At 40.0% G+C, this 21,315-nt stretch overlaps 1 protein-coding gene across 1 annotated transcript; it reads right to left on the minus strand.

Moving 5' to 3' along the window:
- Positions 1-2,599: 2,599 nt before the first annotated feature.
- CNDP1 (carnosine dipeptidase 1) lies at positions 2,600-19,867 on the minus strand. The gene is made up of 12 exons (XM_040587144.1): positions 19,790-19,867; positions 14,785-14,906; positions 13,831-13,974; positions 12,066-12,228; positions 10,880-10,968; positions 8,657-8,857; positions 7,144-7,228; positions 6,409-6,569; positions 4,842-5,006; positions 4,508-4,649; positions 3,955-4,102; positions 2,600-3,100 (listed from the first exon to the last, which is right to left on the minus strand). Exons 2-12 carry the CDS (start codon positions 14,860-14,862, stop codon positions 2,992-2,994), a joined length of 1,485 nt encoding a protein of 494 aa, XP_040443078.1. The 5' UTR covers positions 14,863-14,906; positions 19,790-19,867; the 3' UTR covers positions 2,600-2,991.
- Positions 19,868-21,315: the final 1,448 nt, after the last annotated feature.

Consider the following 21,315-nt stretch of genomic DNA (forward strand, 5'->3'; position numbering starts at 1 on the left):
CATAAAAAATGGAAAAGGCAGGGTGTCTGGTAGATACCCTGTCTTCATCTAAAAGCGAAAGGGTAGCTCTGGGTACGCCTGTGGGTGGTAGTCACTTCCCTAGTGCTTGCTTTCATGGTCATGAGAATCTGAAATTGAAGTTTTCTGCTGTTACTCTCTTCTGGAACTGAAGGAGATGTGAAGATGTTCTGCATAATTCATTGATCACACTGCTTCACACATATGGTTTTAACTTGACAGTAAGTGGCTATTTCAGAGCAGAACCCTATTTCAGTGCACTGCTCTGATAGTGCTTGTACTTATAAAATGATACTGTCCTTGTTGACCATATTCCATTCGGTGTTTCAAAGAACAAGAGAAAAAATTGTGTATAGCATAAGCCCACACTGAGTTGCACTTTTTAATGTTGTAGAACCTATAGACAGCATGGATTATAGTGATAATCAGAGCAGTTATGTTCCTAGAAACACAGCCTCCATACCCCCTTCACGAGGAATTCTGCCATCTTCACCATCTCACGAAGCTTTCTACTGCTCTCTTCTGCCAGGTGTCATATTTTTGAGTAGCTGTTTCTTTCAGTGATGGTTGAAGTCACTTTGTAAAGCCACTGCAAAACAGGAGATTGCCAATAATGGTTTATGTCAATTGTATGTCTTCAAACACTTCAGCAAAATTCAGTCATTTACCTTAATTGAATGATAGCTTTTAATCATGGACTAATCTGCCCCAAGTCCTGCGCAGGCGCTGGAGTGCTCATCCCTGTAGCGTTCCTTACCATGCTGATTCCTAAATGGTAGAAATGGGTGAAGGGAGATGACAGACTGCAGAAGACCTGTCAAGCAAGTTGGTGATGCGGAAACCAGAGTCTTCTGACCTTGAAGGCTTGGTCCTTGTCTTGGAGTCTTCTCTCTTGACACAGGTGCCAAAAGCTACACTGCAGCTTATGCAAGTCTGCAGAGCCAACACCAGTAAGAGACTGATCTGGATCTTCCTTTTCCGCTGGAATGCCATCAGCAGCTGTTCTCGTTTCAGCTGGGACAGAGTTAATTTTCTTCGTAGTAGTTGGTGCAGCACTGTGGTTTGGATTTGGTGTGAGAACAATGTTGACAGCACACTGATGGGTTTGGTTGTTGCTGGGTGATGTTTATACTAAATCAAGGACTTTTCGGTTTCTTGGGCCCTGCCAGCCAGAGGGCTGGGGGGGCACGGGAAATTGGGAGGGGACACAGCCAGGACAGCTGACCTGAACTAGCCAAAGGGATATTCCATACCATGGGACATCATTCTGAGGATGTAAGCTGGAAGAAGAAGGAGGAGAGGGACATTTGGCTTTATGCTGTTTGGAGATGGCTGAACACCTGCCTGCCGACGGGAAGTGGTGGGCAAATTCCTTGTTTTGCTTTGCTTGTGTGCACAGCTTTTGCTTTGCCTATTAAACTGTCTTTATTTCAGCCCACGAGTTTTCTTACTTTTACTTTTCTGATCCACTCCTCCATCCCGCTGTGGGGGGAGCAAGCAGGTGGCCACATGGGGCTTGGTTGCTGGCAGGGGTTAAACCACAACAGCAACCAGCATCCTTACTCAGTGAGCCTCACAGCCCTGGGCAAGTCTGAAAATGGGTGTTTGTTGCAAACCCAATTTGAAACCTAAGAATCCCAGATTATTACTATTCCCAGACCTCTTAAAAGGCCAGCTACTTTCATGTGAAGTTCCTAGGATTTTCAGAGGAGCTACTAAAAAGCAGAAGCTTATTTATTTATGTTTTTTAATTCAGCTAAGGCTTTTATCCTGACAGCTTTCCACATCAGCTGTTCATACAAGCTATCTGTGATACAATATTCCTGCCTATAGACTCCTTAATCATCTTTATTCTTCCAGGTTTTTGCAGGCAGGTAGCAGTAGAGAAAGGAAAGATACCAATTACTTTTTGTAATTTAATGTCATTTGGTTTAGGATACACTACTAAGTTTTTGTTTAAATCTGGTTCAGTTCTTTTGGTTGTGTGGGAATTAACTACATGTTATAGTAAAAAAAAAATGAAATTAAATAAGGTATATATATTGTGTGATTTGTGCTGGGTGTTTTGCCTAAACAGCAAACAGAGGTCTCAACTATTGTTTTCATTTCAAAATTATCATTTGCCTTTGACTTAATTATCAATGTAAACTGATGCTTTAAAAGGAATTAAAAACAACCAGATGATAATTGGGTGGTAAAACGCCCTTCTGATGACAAATTTTGGCCAGAACAGATGTTTACAAAGGCTGTTTTCTATTGTACAAAAAGAAAGGTACATGAAAAAAAATTTATATAGTGATTTTTGAAAGTGCACTCACAGTGCAATAAGAGGAAAATTGGATTAAATGAGGGGGAAAGGCAGAATCCAGACCTGGAAATGTTTATTTACTGTTGCATTTCTATTATCTCAGTGATTATTCCCATAAATAGATGTTCATAGGCAAGTCTTCCCATCAAATTCACCAAGCTAATTGTATTGCATTTCCTATTTACAGCTTCTGTAAAGGAGTGGAAAGAGATTAACTTGGTAGTGGATCTTTCTTCAAACAGTTACATAATGAGATTTTGTATATCGTTAGGAGGAAATGACAGTATTGTGTATTGCTCATATTCAGAAACTGAATATGAGCTAGGCAGCATGGACATGGTGATACTACAAAACAGAAGTAAAGTAATTTTAATAAAATAAATGTAAAAATTCCCTTTGCCTTTAATTTTAAAAATGAAAATGGAACATACTCCACTCAGCAAGAATGAATTACCCCAAACCCTATTTTGTAGCATTAGGAATAAGATCACTCGATTAACTGTATCACAAATGCATGCTATTTAGTAGCATGCCAAGTAATAGCATGTTACTTATTTTTCTCACCAATTCAGACCCACTAGATATGTTATTTATATGTTTTTCCAGATCAGGAAGTTAGAAAGCTCAAGAATAAAAAAGTGCTTTGTTGATTTTCTTGTGATGGTCTACCAGTTGTTAGTCTCCATGTTGGAGGTTTCATGTAAGTGCCGATGTAGCTTTGATATCTCCAGGAAAAAGGCTGCGAACACTTTGGTTCCTTCAATGTAGTTGTGTCTGTGAAGAAGAAAAGAAACTGAATGAAGCCCTGTCAGGCTGTTCTGCTCTTCAAATTAGCAGCATAGTCCAGTAAAGTTTTCAGACTCTTCAGAGGAATTTGAAAGATTGGTCACCCCCAAAAAAGGACCCAGTGCACAGAAATTCTGGACATCTTTCAATTGGCATTCCTCTGAAGGTTCAGTGGGAAAACTTTTCCCAGTGTTACATCGCCCAGTTACTGTTGTCTGTAACCATAAGGTCTGAGGCTATGCTGAGGGGAAACAAAAATAACTTGACAGTTATTGTAGGGTTCTCCAGTTCCTTGAGCTCAGCATGAGCTGGCTCAGAACTTGCACAAGATGTTTGGGCAAAACATTGAACACTGTCTTGCCATGGCACCTCAAAATATGAACACAAGTGGCAAGTTTAAGCTGATTTTGATATAATTGCACTACTTTTGGTCCCGGTAGTATAAATGTACCTTTATATCCATTTATACTGAAAACCATAAAAATTTTTACTTAACCATTAGCCTGCATACCCCTGACTGGCATACTTCAAAATGGATGCTGTGACAGAAGGGTGCCCATCTACATCTTTGTCTTTCAGACCAGAGGCAAATTTCATTGGCAGTAAAATGAAAATTACCAGTGTGACATATTTAAAGACTGAGTTGACACTCCATGAAAAGTGTACAGCAGTATGTGGTAGATTGGGAATTTTGCTCTCTGTTTGGCCCCAGGTTTTCCGGACACAGTTGTTTAGGACTGTCCAGTGCACAGCAAAGCTTCCCATCTGGCCATAGTTATTTGTGGGTACCAAGGGGCTTCTCCCCGCTTCTTTTATAGAGCAAATGGACAAATAAAAGAAACCTGCTTATTTTCTCATTCTGAGAGTGTTCCCCATCATCAGCTGCTCCAATTGGAAACATTATCACACTTTTCTGTGTTATACTCTGAAACATTCTGGCAATGGGAACTGTTGAGCCATCCCGAATATAATCTGGATCTTCTCCAAAAACTGAAATACATAGGAAGAATGAATTTATTATTATGTGAAATAAACATGCATTCTTCTGCTACCATGTATTTGAGCAGGTAGCCTATATTAAGAGCTTCTGAGTAGAAAATGTTTTGAATGCATAGCCAATTGATTTCATGAATCAGCTGCACTCTACAAACCTCTGGCTTCACAGCAGTACACAAAGAAACTAAATCAGGTCTTCAGGCTCCTCCTATGAAGTATACCCCAATTCAACAAGGTATGGAAGAAGATGTGGCTGAGTTGTTCTATCAAAACCCATGAGATTCACAGTAGTAAGTGGCTGTAGCGCTGAACTAGGAAATCCCTTTTGCTCTGTGGATGAGCATAATTCCCCTGCACACTTGCAGACACATTGAGAACTGAAAGAAAGAAGGAACTTACCTGTTTTAATTGCCCTCCTTGCTGCTTTATATAGTGGATCGTTAACATCAGCGAGCCAGGGCTTTGCACCCAAAGGCATGGACACTCTCAGTTTGTTTGGACTGTTCCTTTTGGAAAAGACACTCTCCAAGTGCTCCACCACCTGTGCGGGAAGCACTTTGGAGTCAGAAGCATTCATCTTGCAGCTCAAGCTTACACCCACATTCCCACTCCTGCTCTCAGGAACAAATAAATGCTAGAAACATGCAGTTTACTACTTCAGGTGTAAATTTGTGAGGTGCTAAGAGGGATTTAGTTTACACAGTAGAGGCCAAAGAAAAGGTTTACCTCTTACCTGTTTTTTCACAACCGAAAGGTCCATGTGAGGGACCTGGCGGATTGAGAATTTGCCAACGACTTTTGCTGGAATGACTGTTTTAATTCCTGGTTCATGAAAAGCTCCTTCAATCCCATGAATAGAGAGAGATGGGTAACGCCACAGGTGTAGAAGTATTTCTTCCTTAAAAAAACAAACACCCAAACACTGAAAATATAAGGGATGACACTGGAGCCATTCACAATTGACATAAATTGATGTGAAGAAACAAGCTTTTTCCATCCTAAAATTTGAATTTGGAGACCTCTGTATTTTTAAGATGTTTGATTTGAAAATTAAACTCATGTGTATATCTCTGCATTTTAAAAAGTACTGCTTCTTTCAGTCAACATTTGTTTACCTTTAGAAGCATTTGGATGAGAACAGCTTTTCACGCACAACAGGAAAAGTGAAGCATTGTTTAAAAATGCCTTGGAAGTATATTTTTCTATTGCAAAGTAAAATCAGAACAATTTCTGATCTGACCATCGGTTGGAACTTCTCACAGGAGAAACTTGTGACCAGTTCAGCCAGAGCCCTCCCAGGTGATACAAGGGAAGAAATTATACTAATGAGCATAAAATAATAGAATAGATAAGATTATATTCAGTAACCAAGTTGATCTGTTTTTCTGGAAAAGAAGGGTAAAAAAAAAAAGAGAGGGAAGAAATAAAAAAATAAAATGTTTATTCTGAGGGAGAAAGGAGAAAAATATAAACTGGTCTTCATGCAGAACCCCAGGACGCTGCTCCTTTCCTTCTACTCCAGTTTTACGAGACTAGAGCTTTATGTACACATAAAATGTGCACCATTTCATCTTCATAAAGGTAAAGCATCAAAACTTATATAGTGTAGTTACATTATGCTTCTGTTATTACTGATTATTACAGTCAAGCTTAGGCTAATTTGGAAGCTTTTTCATGGAAATAAAAGCATCCATGTTAGAGCCTATACCAGTATAATTACGTTAGTGATAGAGAAAAGAAATTACTCCTTTCCTTTCTCCCAGCTGCCACTCTTGTGCAGAGAGATCGTTTGGAGCCAGCCCTTACCTGCTCTTTTTTATTGAGGATATATTTTTTAAATGATGGCAAAGAGAGGCTTAATAGTTTTGGCTGCTTTTTTTGGCATACTCAACAAACATCAAAACCTGAATGAAAGAAATAAAAAACACCTGAAACACATCTGCCTAAAGCTGCCTTCCATTTTCCAGCACTGAATACAACTTCTTTCCTGCTATGTAACCTGTATGCAGGGGTTGTAAGGCTTATTTGGTTTGGCTGGTTAGGCATGGGGGGAGAGAAGGGGTAGTGCAAGGACGGGGGAGCAATACTGTTAGTTTTGCATTATTCATTTTTCATTGATTATTCATATTGTGGGTTACTTTCCCCAGATAAAGTAGCTTACATTTTCAGCAAATTAATTTTATTTACCTTTTAATGCTCTGTGCTCCTTTTTTTTATTTTGAGTTTGCCATTAACTGAAAATATCTTTCAGTTTGGATTTAAATTCTTTCTGCTGACCATTTATACACATTTTATGTTACCTTGGTGCCATAGAGGAATTTTTTCACACCACTATTATTTTTATGTTCCTCTAGATCAAATGCAATCGATTCATATAACTTCCTCTCCTCCTCTGTCAGGGCAGCAACACTGTCGTAGATTCCAGGGATCTGAATATGACCTGTGGGATCCACAAGGCTGTCTACAAAATAAGACAGATGCATCAGTACAAGTGGGACCTATTTCTTTCACCTGGCAATCACACCACCTTTTCCCTTCTACCTCACTCTACTGAACAAGTAAGCCTAACAACTAACTACTAACGACGGTTTGCATCCATCAAGTTGTGGCACCTAACCTGATGTATTTTCATATTTATTAAGAAAACCATTGAGCTGCTGTTTGTGTGTAATGTGTGGTGTGTCAGCTCAGCTACTGACATCAAAACATCATCCTACTGAGATACAACTCTGTGTTAAAAGTCAGATTTCACTACGTGTGTATGTATTCAAGTTGCCAGCAATCCTCACAAGTTCTTGATTGACACATCACTGACATCAGCTTAACAGGCACATGTCTGAGGCCCTGGCCTTACTGGGGACATGCCCTCTCCTCAGCTGCTACCACCATAGCTGTGCTGAGATTTGGAAACGTGGGAATCTTGCTTTAATTAGACTTGCCTTAGTCTGGTCAATTAAACATGGCACTGATCTTTGTTAGGCTGATTGCTAGCCCTTGCTCCCCAGTTACTCCTGAGCAATGATGTGTGTTATTACCCAGCAGAGCTATCAGGTCCGTCAGTGGCTCATGAATGATGCCTCCAAAAGTTCCAGAGTGAAGGTCCTTCCCACCACATTCAACCTGTACCAAAACCACTGGTTACACATAAACACTCCCTTTATTCTTCTGCCAGTATTTCTCTTCCACAGCAACTGGTGGCTTCAGTTTTTTTTAATGAGGCCACAAATGAACAGAAAATTATTATTTGTTTCTACTCACAAAATGGAAAACTTTGTGTCAGGAACAATCTGCTTTGGTAAAAAGAAGACAGGGCTCTGTTGTTAACCACTAGAGAGAAATTCAGCTGTCTATAGCACTTAGAGGCATTTCAGGGCAAGGGCCCCTCTCCATCTCTATTCCCTCTTTTGCTTCAGTAAGATTAAATACATTGTAAGTGAAACACTGTTTCTAACATGGCAGAATAAATTCTTCAAGTTCTCTATCTTTTTTATTTAATGCAAAACCTTCATAACAAAACCAAGAAAGAACCTTACTTGATTTGCATTGAGGAAATACTTGTCCAACCTTAATTCCAGGTTGCAATAAATAAGAATTTAGAGGTCTCTTGAATCATATGGCTTTAGAATAGAGGCATTTGGTTTATGAAATGGGTTCTTTTACCAGACACATTTTCATACTCAGGTTTATCATGAACTATTTTCCTGCAACAGACTTGTTTATTCTTCTCAAAACCTCGTTACAGCCAACTGTCTGGTAGCAGGCAGAGATCATTTTTGATGTTTTAATAGCATCATTTTTCTTAACCAAGACTTAGAAGAATTGAATCAAGGCTGACGAGGCTCTTCTGTTTAAAAACAAATTTCATTCTTTTTCAGACACAAAGGTTAATGCAGATATTATTTTTTTTTGTTTAGTTTGAGTTCTTTAATCTTCTCTGAATTCCTTTTATGCTTCATCAGGAAGTTTCCAGATGAGAAATTTCTGCTTTTCATTTCACAGTAGCTCATGTTGCCTGCTAAATATACTACAGTGCACTGTTACTTGCTTCTTCTGCCAATGGTTACAAATACTTTCTGTGGCTTTTAAACCCAGGGATCCAACTAAATTGTGTCCCTTTAGGCAGATACATTGTACTAAAAGCAGTACCTGCTGCAAAATGGCAGAGCAGCAGAAGAAATGGGTTTGGAGTGAGCGAGTTGCGGAGTATAGGGATGATGCTCCAAGGGAACGGAGCTGATGTGCGGAGGGTGCAGTAAGAAAAGACTGGGAGAGTGGCAGCAGAGTAATGGGATAGGAAAGGAATCAAGAGGAGAGGGGTAAGTGGAGAAAAGATGACTGAAGAGAAGTTAATGAAGGTAAATAAGGCTAATTGAACTGAAATGAGGAACAAAATCTCTACAAGCCAAAAAGGATAAGGAAGAAGGCTCTGTATTTGTAAATATTGAGCTTGCTCTCAGTCTTTCTCTGCATATAGATGTAGATTTGGTTACAGGTACATCATTGCTCTCTGGTCAGGGGCCCAGTTCAAATGAACCTTGTGTCTTTTACCTCCACAAAGAAGCAGGCATTTCCCCGACTCCCATACGTAAGGGCAGGCTTCTTGTTGCTGAGCCAGAGGTTGTCCGAAATCACAATATAATCAACATCAGAGAAAAAGCGCTGGTTTTCTTCTTCAAGTAACTTTTCTAGCCCCAAGGACCCTGCTTCTTCCATGCCTTCAATTACAAACTTGAAATTCACTGGCATGGCCTAAATGAACATTAGAGAAGTCTGAGTAAGGAACAAGCATTTTCAAAAATAAAACAGAATCTTTAAAACCAGAAGCAGGCTGGCTTGCAGTACACATTATGTTAAGAAAAGAAGGATGTAGCATATATGTCTTGCTTCAGTAGAAAGGGAAATGATAAACAAGCACATATAGTTTCCAAGAAAAACTTGGTTTTCCTCATGTTTTTATCTACTTATAATTTTTGAAAGAGAATAAGTGATATCTTTTTTCCATCTTTGTGTTTTCAGAAAACTTGCTGGACTGTCTCATTGAATGGGCTTTCTCTCAGTGCTACTAAATATTCTAATTGCTTTAGAAATTCTAACTGCGCAATAACAGTTGCATCTTCACAGAAAATTTCCTGCCTCTCATATATCCACTGTTAGTGCCCATGCGGGAGCTGCCAGCAGAGGTCCACTGCTGTGGCTTTTCCCAACATGTTATCTGTCACCAGAGTTACTCACATGGTGGTAAAAGTGCTGCTGGTGATTCTACTATAACTGTCCTTTTAGCACTCATGAATTCGTTTGCCTGCTAGTTCATAAGGATGTATTTCCAAGGGTAATTAAGAGAACTTTTATTGTGGAATAATAGTGCAAGTTAGAAATGCTGACATATCCCATAGGAGAAATAACTTTGAGCTTGGTTTTCCATTCCAATTCATTTTCTCATTACAGGTTTTTAAGATGTTTTCTCTTTTGATTCAATGCTCAGATTAAATGCAAGAACAAATGTGTAGAATTAAATGAACCTGCATTATGGATGAGTTCACCAGTTGTTCATCAGGTGACCGCAAAAAATTTAGAAACAAACTGCTCATGAATATTGTTTGGTGGTATGTGCTGTTTTCTAGGGAAAGGCTTCAAATGACAAAGATTTCTATTTGCTTGCTTGTTAAAGTGCCAAAATAGCTATTAGTGATTTGAAAAACTGGAAAGATGCAGAAAGACAGCAGCATGACCATATCCAGTTACAACAGCTAATCTGTTGGCAAATAACGTGTGTGTTTCTAGCACTCAAGAGACACTGAGGTCAGTTAGTACTATTGATTGAAGGAAAACATCAGTTTTCCAGAAGGCTGCAAAAGGACTTTAGAAGTCAAGATTTAATGCTCAGTTTATGCCATAATGTAATAAAAGAGGCACAAAACTGTTTCTTATCAATCTAACAAAATATGTTTTGCAAATTCACTTTAAAGGCTGCTTGCTAACCAAGTTATAAACTTAGACTATATGTTCACTTATACAACTAGTCCAAAACTAGCAAATATGCAGACTGATTTGAAGATAACTGTGTTGGTCATTACAGTAATTTAGGCAAGGTTTGACACAGAGATATGTTGAGGGAGGATATTTGTACTTGGTTAATGCACCCATTCAAAGCATTTGGTTTGATACATCTAATATGTTGTTTAAGGGACAGCCCACTACATATGACCATTTTAAGGTACTTATTCTCATACATAACATACATAAATTGAAGGTAACTTGTAGGAATACAAAACCAAAGATCAGCAGAATGTAACAGCAGAGATGAGTCTTCATGGCTAATCTGTGATGTATGTTATTTCATCATTTTAAAAGCTCTCAAGAGAATAGAGGTTCAAAGCTGTTTAATATGTATAATTATATATACTTCTAATATATATTGAATGCTTCCCCCAGTGTGTCTTCCTCTGCAGGGCAATGGCTGCTATACCATATTTATACTGCATACAGACTGTTCAAAATAGACAAAATAGCTCAAGGACAGATTCTTATTGGAGTGGGACCAGTGCCCAGGACAAAGCATTAGAAATAAGCTAATATTTCAAAATGTATGTAGTCTATTGGGTCTGAGACGATCATTTAACTCACAGGAATGTAAATGCATCCCTCCAGAAATACAATAATAATAAGAATAGTAAAAATAGAAATGGTAATCCTATTACTACTACTGCTACTACTACTACTACTACTAATAATAATAATAATAATAATAATAAAGTCCTCATTGATACATACTAATTTCAAGGCTTTAAACGTTTCCACTGCATTTATCCAGGCTAGAACAGGTCCCTTATTATCTGTTGCTCCACGTCCATAGAGATTTCCTTAAAAAGAAAAGAGGAAAGTTTTTAACTCATCTTTGAAACTTCTGTCATCACTTGCCGCAGAAGCTGTAGTAGTGTGTCAACTAAAGTGTCAAGAGCCAGGATTTCATTGACTTCTTTTTCAATAAGGTGATGGGTGTTTCCCAATGTACTGGTACACTTTTTTTTCTGTCTTTCCTTTTATATGCATCATATTGTAGCATACATCTACTACAGGCTGATTTCTGAGCTTCATTTTTGTTCTTATGAGCTGTTTGTTCACACCAGAGATGCCTGAAGAGTTTGCACAGTATGCAGCTGCTGCACACATCAGCCAGCCCAGGTAACAAGCAGCAAAAACCCCACAGATAAATACCACAGTAGAAGCATGAAGCTACAAGTCTAGGTACATAACTTTTTTTTTTTTTTTTCCAAACATTCAACTGTAGAGTTATATACAGGGGCAGATTTCATTCTCATGTACAATGCTAAATTTTGGTGGCAGTCCCCATGGGAAGTGGAAGAGTTACCCCAGTAAGAGTGTTTGGAACCAGTCCCAGCCGATGGAAAAGGACAACTTAATGGTTACAGCGCAGGTCTAGGAATCAGTATTTCTGGGTTCTTGGGGTCTTACTCATCTGCTGACCCTCCACCCATCGTTTTTGTTCCTTCAGTGAATGGAGCTTTTCATGCTCAGCTGGCTGTAGTGGTAGGATGGTTACATTAAGAAGTGGCCTCAAGTTCTTCCACCAAAAATACTCCTTAGCTGCAGCACGGCAGGTGGAAGTAAGTGGAGGTACTAAAGGATCATAAAGCGAGAACAGGAAGTGCTAGGGTGGATAATGGTTCATGCAACAACCCAAGAAGAATTTTTAAGCAGGAAAGGATTATCTGTTGAATAAAGCAGCATTAATCTCACGTGGCTCTTCCACACTGATCACTGATGGGTCTCACTAGTCACAGTACTGTCATCAAGACTCAAAGCTGCTGGATTTGTGCCATAGATTTCCATGGGAGGAGTCCTCATGATTTAGTTATATATACAGGGAGCCTGCTTCCACTCAGAATCTCAGTCATCTATTCAAATAATGATACAGAACTTATGACCAGGTACATACCATCAATTTCAGTCAATGTGTAAGGGTCAGTTTTCCAGCCATCTTCCTTTTTGGCAGGCTGCACATCCGTGTGACCATAGAAACATACAGTGGGGTTTTGCGGATCCTTCCCCAGTTCCCCAAGAATCACAGGAGGCAGTGGGAGGTCCTGGCCATCAGGCAACTGTGGACAAATGTAAAAAAAAAAAAAAAAAGGCAACTAAATAAAAACAAACCTTTGAAAACTTATAAATGTTATAAAAAAAACCCGGGAATTCTCAGTATTGAAAGTAGTTCTACATACTTAGCTGGCTCTGATTTGATCAGGTGCAAAATCTGACTTTGAATCCAGCTCTAACATACCCAGAGAAACTAAGATTTTTCTCCCCACTTGCTTAGGTTCTTCGGGAACTTTACAGAGCTCTTCTAACATTTTACTGTCATAAACACCCTCATTACTAAACTCTTACTTCCCAGCACTGGAAAGGATGAAGCTGACTGTATGCTGTAGTGATAAAAGCATATGTTGTGACACTGAAATAGTCAAAAGCCACACAAACTAATTTGGGGTTTAATTTCTCCACAGACAGATGGCAGGAGGTCTGTAACCTCAAACACAGAAATAAAATAATTTTAGCTGGCAGGAGAAGCAGCAGCAGCTATTTCGGACTGTTTTGAAAACAGGTTAAAGCTCTGAACAAATCCTGTAATGTACTACTGTGCAGAACAGTGGCTAAGAGAGGCTGGATGTCTCACGGGAAAGAAAAATTGGTAGTAAAGGAATGTGTATTCTCCATTGCATGCACTAGTAATAGCGGTCTGCATTGCCCTGTTGCAACCCAAAAGTGCAGCTGCTTCTTGCCAGGAGATCAAAGGAAAACCCATGTTGTGAAACAATACTTTAGCCCTAGGCAGAGCAAAGTATCTCTGGTCTCTGCTCCAACAACAGGTAATCCATTCCCCACTGTCATCGACAGAGACTGTTGCTATATATTTTGGCAATCATAACTGCATGCCAAGTGCATGCTGTGTCTTTATTTTTAAATGCATTCATTACAACTATTAAGTGACATAACCTGAAATACTAAAGTGTTGCTGTGCTGCAGGGTTCTTGTGCTAAGGCTCTCACAATCCTCCCCAGAAGCCTCAGAAGGAAAAGGGAATCATTATTAATGAACCTTTGAATTCCTGTTAGAATAGAAATCTAACATCCCAGGGCAGGAAAGAGCCCCCGGCTACAGTAAGGTAAGTAAATTAGAAACAAAATTTTCTCAGATATTAACTCTTCCATGTTGCTTTCCAACTATCATTAAGAAAATGGCTTGGAACTTTCTGTCAGAAGGTCCCAAAACCAAATTGGACGCTCAAGATAGCTAGTCCTTTCTGTCTGGCAACATTGTAAAAGCTACCTCCCTCATACCGAGGTTTTGGTGATGAATGATGCATTAACTATCATGCTTCATTACTCAAAAGAATGTAAAAACAAGCCCTGGTAAAAAACTCAGGCCTTTCACTTTTGCATACTGCTTCCCTCCAGTTAAAAGCACCAAACTGTCCCTGCTATGCAGAGAACGTCTATTTGCATTTGGATTGTCTGTGTGGTCTCCAAAGTCTGTTCTCAGACAGTCTGAGGAAGGACTGATTTCAGCAGGTATCACATAGCTATGGGACTATTGATAAATTGTTATCTAGCTATCAAAAATACATGCACATGCATAGTACTGAATGTAATAGGTAGACCACATATGCAAATATGATGTTTTACATGCAAGAATCAGACAAGCACCTGATGTGATCCCAGGCTTACTAAATTAACAGTGGCTCCCAGCGCAGCGAGTCTGTCTGCTGCCAACGCCATCATTCGTATTACTTCTTTCCTCAGAACTGGTTGAACAGAGTCGCTTTTCACAGCCACCCATTCCTTAAGATCCTGTGCAGGAAGGAAAGAAGCACAACTAAATCACCTGGGTTGCTGTGGTGTTTGGCCCTTGAACAGGAGAAGTGTCACAATGGAAGCTGATTTCATTTCTACCCCACCACAGCAATGTCACAGATACTTAAGGCTTTGGAATTGAGAGCAATTGCTTAGATGAGTCCCCAGGGTTGAGAGTATTGATTTTCTGAACAGGGAGGGTGCCCACACTTAGGCATTCATGCTGTCACCCATGGATCTAAAATCTGATGGAAGTGGAGGTAGGCTAGATGCTGACCAGTCTGCACTACAGAAATTGCATTATGTATGAATTACCTTGGTGATCCTCATGAGGATTCAGAAGTGCTCATAGATTTAAAGCATAACTGATACTGACTGGACTAATTATGTTTCTGCCTTTTCACATGGAACTGACAAAAACAAAAGCACAAACCAGCATGGGACCAAGATTCCTCTCCTCATCAAGAGCAAACCAGCAAAAATCCATTGTGATGTAAAGCAAGTGAGAGAGCATCCTATCTGGCTTGCTTCTCCCGTGCAGGTACGTTTTGGCTCAGTGGAACCACTCTGCACACAAAGGATTCCAGCCACTTAGCTTGTGACAGTCCATGCTAATCCCTCTTCTACCTAACAGGTCCCCAGTACAGACTGTCCCCTTGCAGCCTTGCTTTGTCAAGCAGGTGGCACATCTGATGCCAGGCCTGGAACCCTGCTTGTCACCATAGTGGCAAACACTCTGGCACGTAGAGCACAGGTCTATGGGGCACCAGTTCTGAACTCGTCATTTCACTGCAGTACAGTTCCTACCTTGATGAAATCACTTTGATGTACATCAATGTACTGGAAGATCTCAGTCTCCAGTGCTGAAGAGGTTGAGGAGGACATTACTGGCTTAGGAAAGAGTAACACAGGGCTCAGATAGCATCTATCTGAAAGTTAAGGATAACATTCAACAAGTTAGAGACATCCTGCAACATGAACTTACTTCTCAGTGCTAGAAAGCACAGACAATTGCAAAGTGCCGAGCCTGTTTAAGTCTCATTTAAGTTCTTCAAGCCAGGAGAAAGTATACCTGAATTATTTTATCACATAAAACCTTTAATCAATTACAGTCCAGTTTCTGAAAGACAAAAAGTGGGAAAAATGACCAAAGAGTGAGCAGCTTTACAATTTCTGCTTTATATGTAAATTGAAGTGTTTAATTTACATATAAAGCAGAAATATGTAAGCAAGCGTTTAATTGGGGAAGCATTTTCTGAAGAAACATTCATTGCATCAATTTGCAATGTACAAACCTCAAATTGTATGTTCTGGGAACTAGGGGGGTTCCCTGTTCTTTCCTGAACTCCAGGGGAAGACTTGCAAACACTAACACACACCAACAGCCCAGGGGACTTGTTCTTTTTCTTCGTTTCCAGAAGGAAGGACAAAAATGGATTCACTGACACACTTTGCCTATTTTACGTGAACAAGGGAGAACAATTCTGACATCGGAGAGTATTGGACAACAGGTAGCTTTTGTGGCTGAATAAGAACAGTGTCAATACTGAAACACCTCATAAATGCAGACGTCATTTAGTACCTGCAAACCTCTCTGACATCTTTTTTTTTACAAGATAAGAGAAGATTTTAAAACCATAAGATTTTTAAAAGTGTGTATCTTCCTTCCTTCAGTTTTCCCTTCCTGTTTCCTTGAAGTTCTTGCTGCAGTCTTTTGAATCGGTGTTAGCAGAGTAATACTTGGATGTCTAAATACTTGGCTGGGCTACATTCAGCATACCTGCTGTATCAGGCTGTGTGACAGGGTGGACTCCAAGGTCAAACCCCAACACTTCAATTCTGAAAATATTTTATACTGATAACAAAATGTGCATTTGCAGGTCCATCCATAATTCCTTAACTTTAATGCATAGCTAAGGTGATAGGCTATGGTAATATTAATAATTTCAATTACGTTTCTCTGACAGAGGAGAAAGATTGAAAACCCAAGCATGATGAATAAGAGGAGGGAAACATTGTTCATTTCAGCTGAAGACCCTGGCTGTATGAAGAATGGGCCCCATTTTCCAACCTTCCCTTAGAAACAGGGTCGCATCTACATTGCCTGTGACACAGGTCACTCTCTGAAGTAAAGCTTTGAGAAAGCCTGTGACACTCATGTGATCCCCAGTGTCCAGTTCCTGACATCTGTTGACACTGGAAGCGACCAAATGTCAATTTTGCAGGACAGCGAAGCTGCAGAGCACTGCTATGGAGATGACTTGTTAACTGAGACAAGAAAATCCAAATTTGGGTGAGAATTGGAGGATGGAGAGATTAAATATAAGCATATTATATAAATGTAGGAATATTATTTAAATGCTAATACTTGCTGGGAAAAAGCCTTAAGTGATGATCAAAGTACCATTTTCTCCTCACATTATTTTCTCCATGAAAAGGTAAACTCTGCCTCCAAGAGGTGGATCTAATCAATCATCACCTTCAAATATTCACATCACCAGTCACAGCAGCAGCAATTTGGCCTAAACCAAAAAGGATTATTATAGGAATTTTTGAAGAGGGCATGAAAAAAATTCAGGAGGTTTCAGAAGAGACAAAGCAGCTTCTGGGATTTAGCAACAAAGCTGTGGTAGAGTATGAGGGCTCGGGTTTGGTAGCTTGGGTTATAGTCGTCTTTGGACAGAGCTTCAGCAGGTGAGGCTTCAGAACAGGACTTTTGCAACGCACACCCCAGACTTAAAATCCCCAGTCTGGCTATTCCTTCCAGCCTTGGACTCTGCAAGTGGCTGTGAATATTTGGCAACCAAAGTCCATTTTACATAGCATGTAGGAGTGCAACCACAGACATGGTCAGGAGGGCCTCCCAGGCTGCACTGGGCAGGCAAGACTGGGAGTCCTGGGTTGGAGTGGTGGTACCTGTCCCCAGTGAACAGAGTTTCCTGACACGGATGAGACACTTGCACTTGCTGGGGCAGTGCTTGTGCAGACACAGGAGGGCACCTGTGCTGAGACACTGCAGGTCATATCCGAAAGGGGCCCAAGGTACAAGGAGATGATCAGTATTAGGTAAAAGCCAAACATGGTGGCCATTTACGTTGTTTTCTTCTCTTTTTTTTTGTGGCTGTGTGCTTTTGGGGAACCAGGCAATGGCTCTGCTGGCATGATGTTGCTCAGTGTCACTTCAGCCAGCAGTGGGTCTCAGGAGAGCCAAGTTTACCTTCACACTGGCCTACAGGCATAGTGTCTTCCCCCTCCCTGCTGGGTATCACAGAGGGGAGCTGGTTCCCACACAGGCTGAGGAGAGGACAGGAGGCCCAGTGGGTACATTTGTGAGGGGCTCCAAGAAAGCGCAAGGCACTACACCTCCAGAAGAAAGTGATAGGAGCAAGCATTGTACAGCATGGTCATTCATTTAAAAGTAGGATAAATTCTAGTCTTGCCATGGGCATTGCCAACAGACAGGTTGAGAAATCCCAGCATATGAGGATCTTAATCAGATGTTCATTTAGAGAGACTTTAGGACTGTACGTTCATTTACCATGAAGCCTGCTAGGTGCCTCAGTTTCACACATGCTTCACTCATTCTTTCTACCTTACCATTTCCAAACCTTAATTTGGAAAATACTTGCAACAGAGGCTGCTGAATGTGCCCTCATTTAACCTTACCATAGAAAACCAGACAGGCTTCTCTGTGTTCAGTACTTAAAAAAAAATACCTTTGGGCTATGCCACGCTTGAGCAAGGAGGGTCGTAACACAGTCACAAACATGGCTGCTAGAGTAACCACGCTCAGGCGATGGGTCACTATCACTGCCTCCATCATATATGATTTTCCCTCTTTCTGAACAGAACTTTCAATGATACTGATTTCTATGCATTTTCACTCTAAAAAGAATGAGTATGTATTTAGCTAGCACCTTATGGTGACTTGAAGGAACACGTATCTTTTAGTATTACATGCAGGTCAGAATCACAAAAGGGCTGCCTATACAGGGGAGGTGTGCTGCCGTGATGGCATCTTCCTCTTTTTATCTGCATTACGCACAAATGACCTGGAAAGATGCAGACAAGAGACATACATCTTCAAGTCATGTTTCATTAGCTTTTAATGGTTCAAGAAAATGAAACGAGGAAACTAAAATGCTGTGAAGGAAAAAAAGCAAAATCTGCATTCAAACAAGCAAAACATCCTAGAAATACTTAAGATAATTGTGTGATGTTTTCAAAACAGAGACAGACTTCAGGAAAAGTTTATAGAATATCACAAAAATAGTTGCATTCGCAAACAAAAGTAAGCATGAACAGTGGCAAAGTTGGGAAAATGAACACAAGGAGAGACTTACACAGTCCTGCAGATCTGCAGATTGCACCAATTTCCAGTAATTCAAACAAGAAATTAGGTAGCAGCTATGATGTGTGGTACTTGAGGTGGAGGAGTAGCAGACAGAACTTCATGTTATTGCACTACTAATATACAGACAATGCTGCTCAGAAGCATTTGGATCATGACTGGGAAAGCTTGTGTAGAAAAGGGAGTCAGTTTAATAAAGCAGTGGAAAGGTTTCAGGCAAGGCTAAAATAGCTCGGTGTTACGAGGAGGTGAAAAATTATTTGAAAGGATGATAAAGCCAGGGGGCGGGGAGGAGGGGGGAATATCAAACAAAGACTTCAGTGTTCAATTTCAAGTGTAGTTTATTTGATCTCATTTTAAAGAGCAGTTGCTGCTTTAAAGCAAATTGTAGTATGACTATTTTTAGAAATAATGCATGACAGTCATGCAGTTTCTCTTCCTTAGTTCCTTAGTAGTAAGAACATTTTGTGTCACACTTCCTCCCATCTCGTTAAGTACTGTTAAAAGAAAACGTAGTGTTCCTAGGTGGTGATTTAACGAGCAGTCCAAGCTGATTCTTTAACTAGGATGACTCCCTGATAAAATATCAACTAAACTTACAAACATTTCAGAAGCAGCTCCTGAATGTTTTTCTGCTCTCCTCACTGTTTCTGAGGTGCTTGCATCACATGTTTTTCTCACTGAGATGCAGCATTGGAGGGTGTGTGGGGGGTGATGCCAATGAAGATTGAACGTTTTGCAACCAACCCAGAGGAAAACACAGTCAGAGGTTGCCTGGTTTTCAAATAAATGAAGAACATTTGACATGAGAGAGATAAAGATGCATATGGCAGTAGGAGCTAATTTACCAAAACTACTGTGGGTCCATTGAAAGGAACATTCCCGTTAAGCAATTGCCAACAGAGAAGGTGACTCAGATAACAGGGCAATGGTTTAACTTCCTTGAACAACCTCCATTGATAAGTGGCCCACCTTTGGTGGAAGCGGCCTCTCCAGCTGACTAGGTGAGACACTTGGAGGAGGAGGACAATGATTTTTCACGTGGCAGTTCTTGAGCACAGCCCTGACCATGCACAGCCACTGTCGCAATGCCCAGGAGCTGCAGAGATCCAGACACCTGCCGGGGGGTGAGCACCCACTCACAGAGCCTGGGTGCATTTGGAGACGATTAAAGAAATGGCATCAAATGCAATGAATGGTGTGACAGCAACAAGAACTGTGGTGGAAAGCACGGGTGAGATCTGGCACTTGCTGGCAGGTGACGCTGCAATGCCCAGTGCTGTTTCCAGCAACCAGCTCTTAAAAAGTGTTGCAATATAAGCTGCCTTAAGGACGTTTCAGAGAATGGCAATGACTAACCCTGGCCTTGCTCAAGCCAACCCCTTAGAGGAAAAAGTAAGACCCTGTCTGTCAGTTTTGCTTTGCTGTAACACAAATGATATTAAAAAATAAAGTTCTTACCTATTTGTGCTCTTGTTTTGCAGCTACCTTTATGGCCCGTGATGAAAGCTTGAACTGGAGAGATCTCCTCTTCCACCTGCTGAACAGGGACATTTTATCTCAGTTCACTGATACATCCTGCAGTTATTAAGGGTGACTTTTGAGTTACAGATTAACTTTTGGTTTAGATGCTTAAGTCTGTTTCTGTATCGTATAATAATCCAAGCAGGATATCCAAATCTCTACCACATCAAGCAATGAGGAATTTTCCCATGTCCTTTTCCTTCTCCTTTTCTCCCTGGAAGTCCTGGATCCTAGCAGGAATCTCAACATCTGAAAGTACTTCAGCATTGCTGATAAGTGTTGCTGCTTTACGACAATATTTTGGAGGACTTAGAGAAAAGAGGTGGCTTTTGTTGCTTTGATTTGAAAACTGGAAAAGAAAAAATACATTTCTATTAAGGAAAATAATTTCTCCCAGAAAGTAGGAAGTAGTATTTCATGCTGTGCTCACTGAGAAGTAATCCACTCACTATTTAACTAAGAAAATTTTTGGCGCTTGACTGCTCATTCATTTGCAATCAGACAAACACTGGTATAAAAAGATCCTTCTTTTTATAAAAGACAGCTGTACTGTCTTCTGCTTTTTTCATAGCCAAAATGTTAATAGGAAAGAACTGTGGGCAGTACAGCTAAGTACCAAACTACGTGCACCAGCACGTAAGGCTGAGCTACTAATCTGGTTCGTAACGCCCTTAAAATGCAGTGAGCACCAAAAAGAAAATTAGAGTATACATTAAGAATATTTACCATATTCTAAATTGCTGGGATGGCATTTGACATCCACAGCTAAGTGTGTTGTACTCACTGGGACATAGATAGGCTCACTATCTTCTTGCTGCCAGTTCTTCCATTCCAGAAGGCCTCTGTTCTTGTAGTAAATTTTAGGTGCTTGTGTTTGCATACAAGTTCATACCCTTATGGTCCACTGTCCATTTTGAAAGAACCACTATTCACATGATCAGATTCAGTAACAAGCATCAGACTTCAAAGGGAGGTCAAGGTCCTGTCTCAGAGCCTTACATTTTGTTCTTTTAAGTACTTGTTCTTCATTTGATTAATATATAAAAACTCCTTTGCAAATAAAATGCAAAGGGGGGGGGGGATCAAATATTTCCATTTAGTTAAAACAATTCTATTTTTAGGTGAATCCTACCTTCCTTTATCCTAACTTTAAATGTTTCACATTTGAGTTACTCCTGAATGAAAATAGTACAAGTGAGATTAGAAATAGGTCTACTAAATTAAGTTGTTCAACTATTTGCTTATCACTTTATACTACTGAGAAATATACCATTGTGGGGAAAAAAGAGCAATTATTACTTTGTAGCTTATTATTTCATTACTAATTGCTCCTTATTTTATAACCTATAACTTGGAACAAGGTTTAGAGTCCACAGTGTAAGAGTTTTATTTTTTTATGGTCATTATTCCATTTATGGAGTATCATAAACATTGCCAACATTGTTTAGGTTTATTAAATGCAG

This window comes from Falco naumanni, chromosome 3 (genome assembly GCF_017639655.2).
Source record: "Falco naumanni isolate bFalNau1 chromosome 3, bFalNau1.pat, whole genome shotgun sequence".
NCBI classification, from domain to species: domain Eukaryota; kingdom Metazoa; phylum Chordata; class Aves; order Falconiformes; family Falconidae; genus Falco; species Falco naumanni.

Coding starts and splice junctions, on each gene's coding strand:
- CNDP1 (XM_040587144.1), bottom strand. CDS start 14,862: ATGTCCTCCTCAACCTCTTCAGCACTGGAGACTGAGATCTTCCAGTAC. Junction 13,975..14,784: donor ATCAAAGTGATTTCATCAAG/GTAGGAACTGTA, acceptor CTTCCTGCACAG/GATCTTAAGGAATGGGTGGC. Junction 6,570..7,143: donor GGACCTGATAGCTCTGCTGG/GTAATAACACAC, acceptor CTTATTTTGTAG/ACAGCCTTGTGGATCCCACA.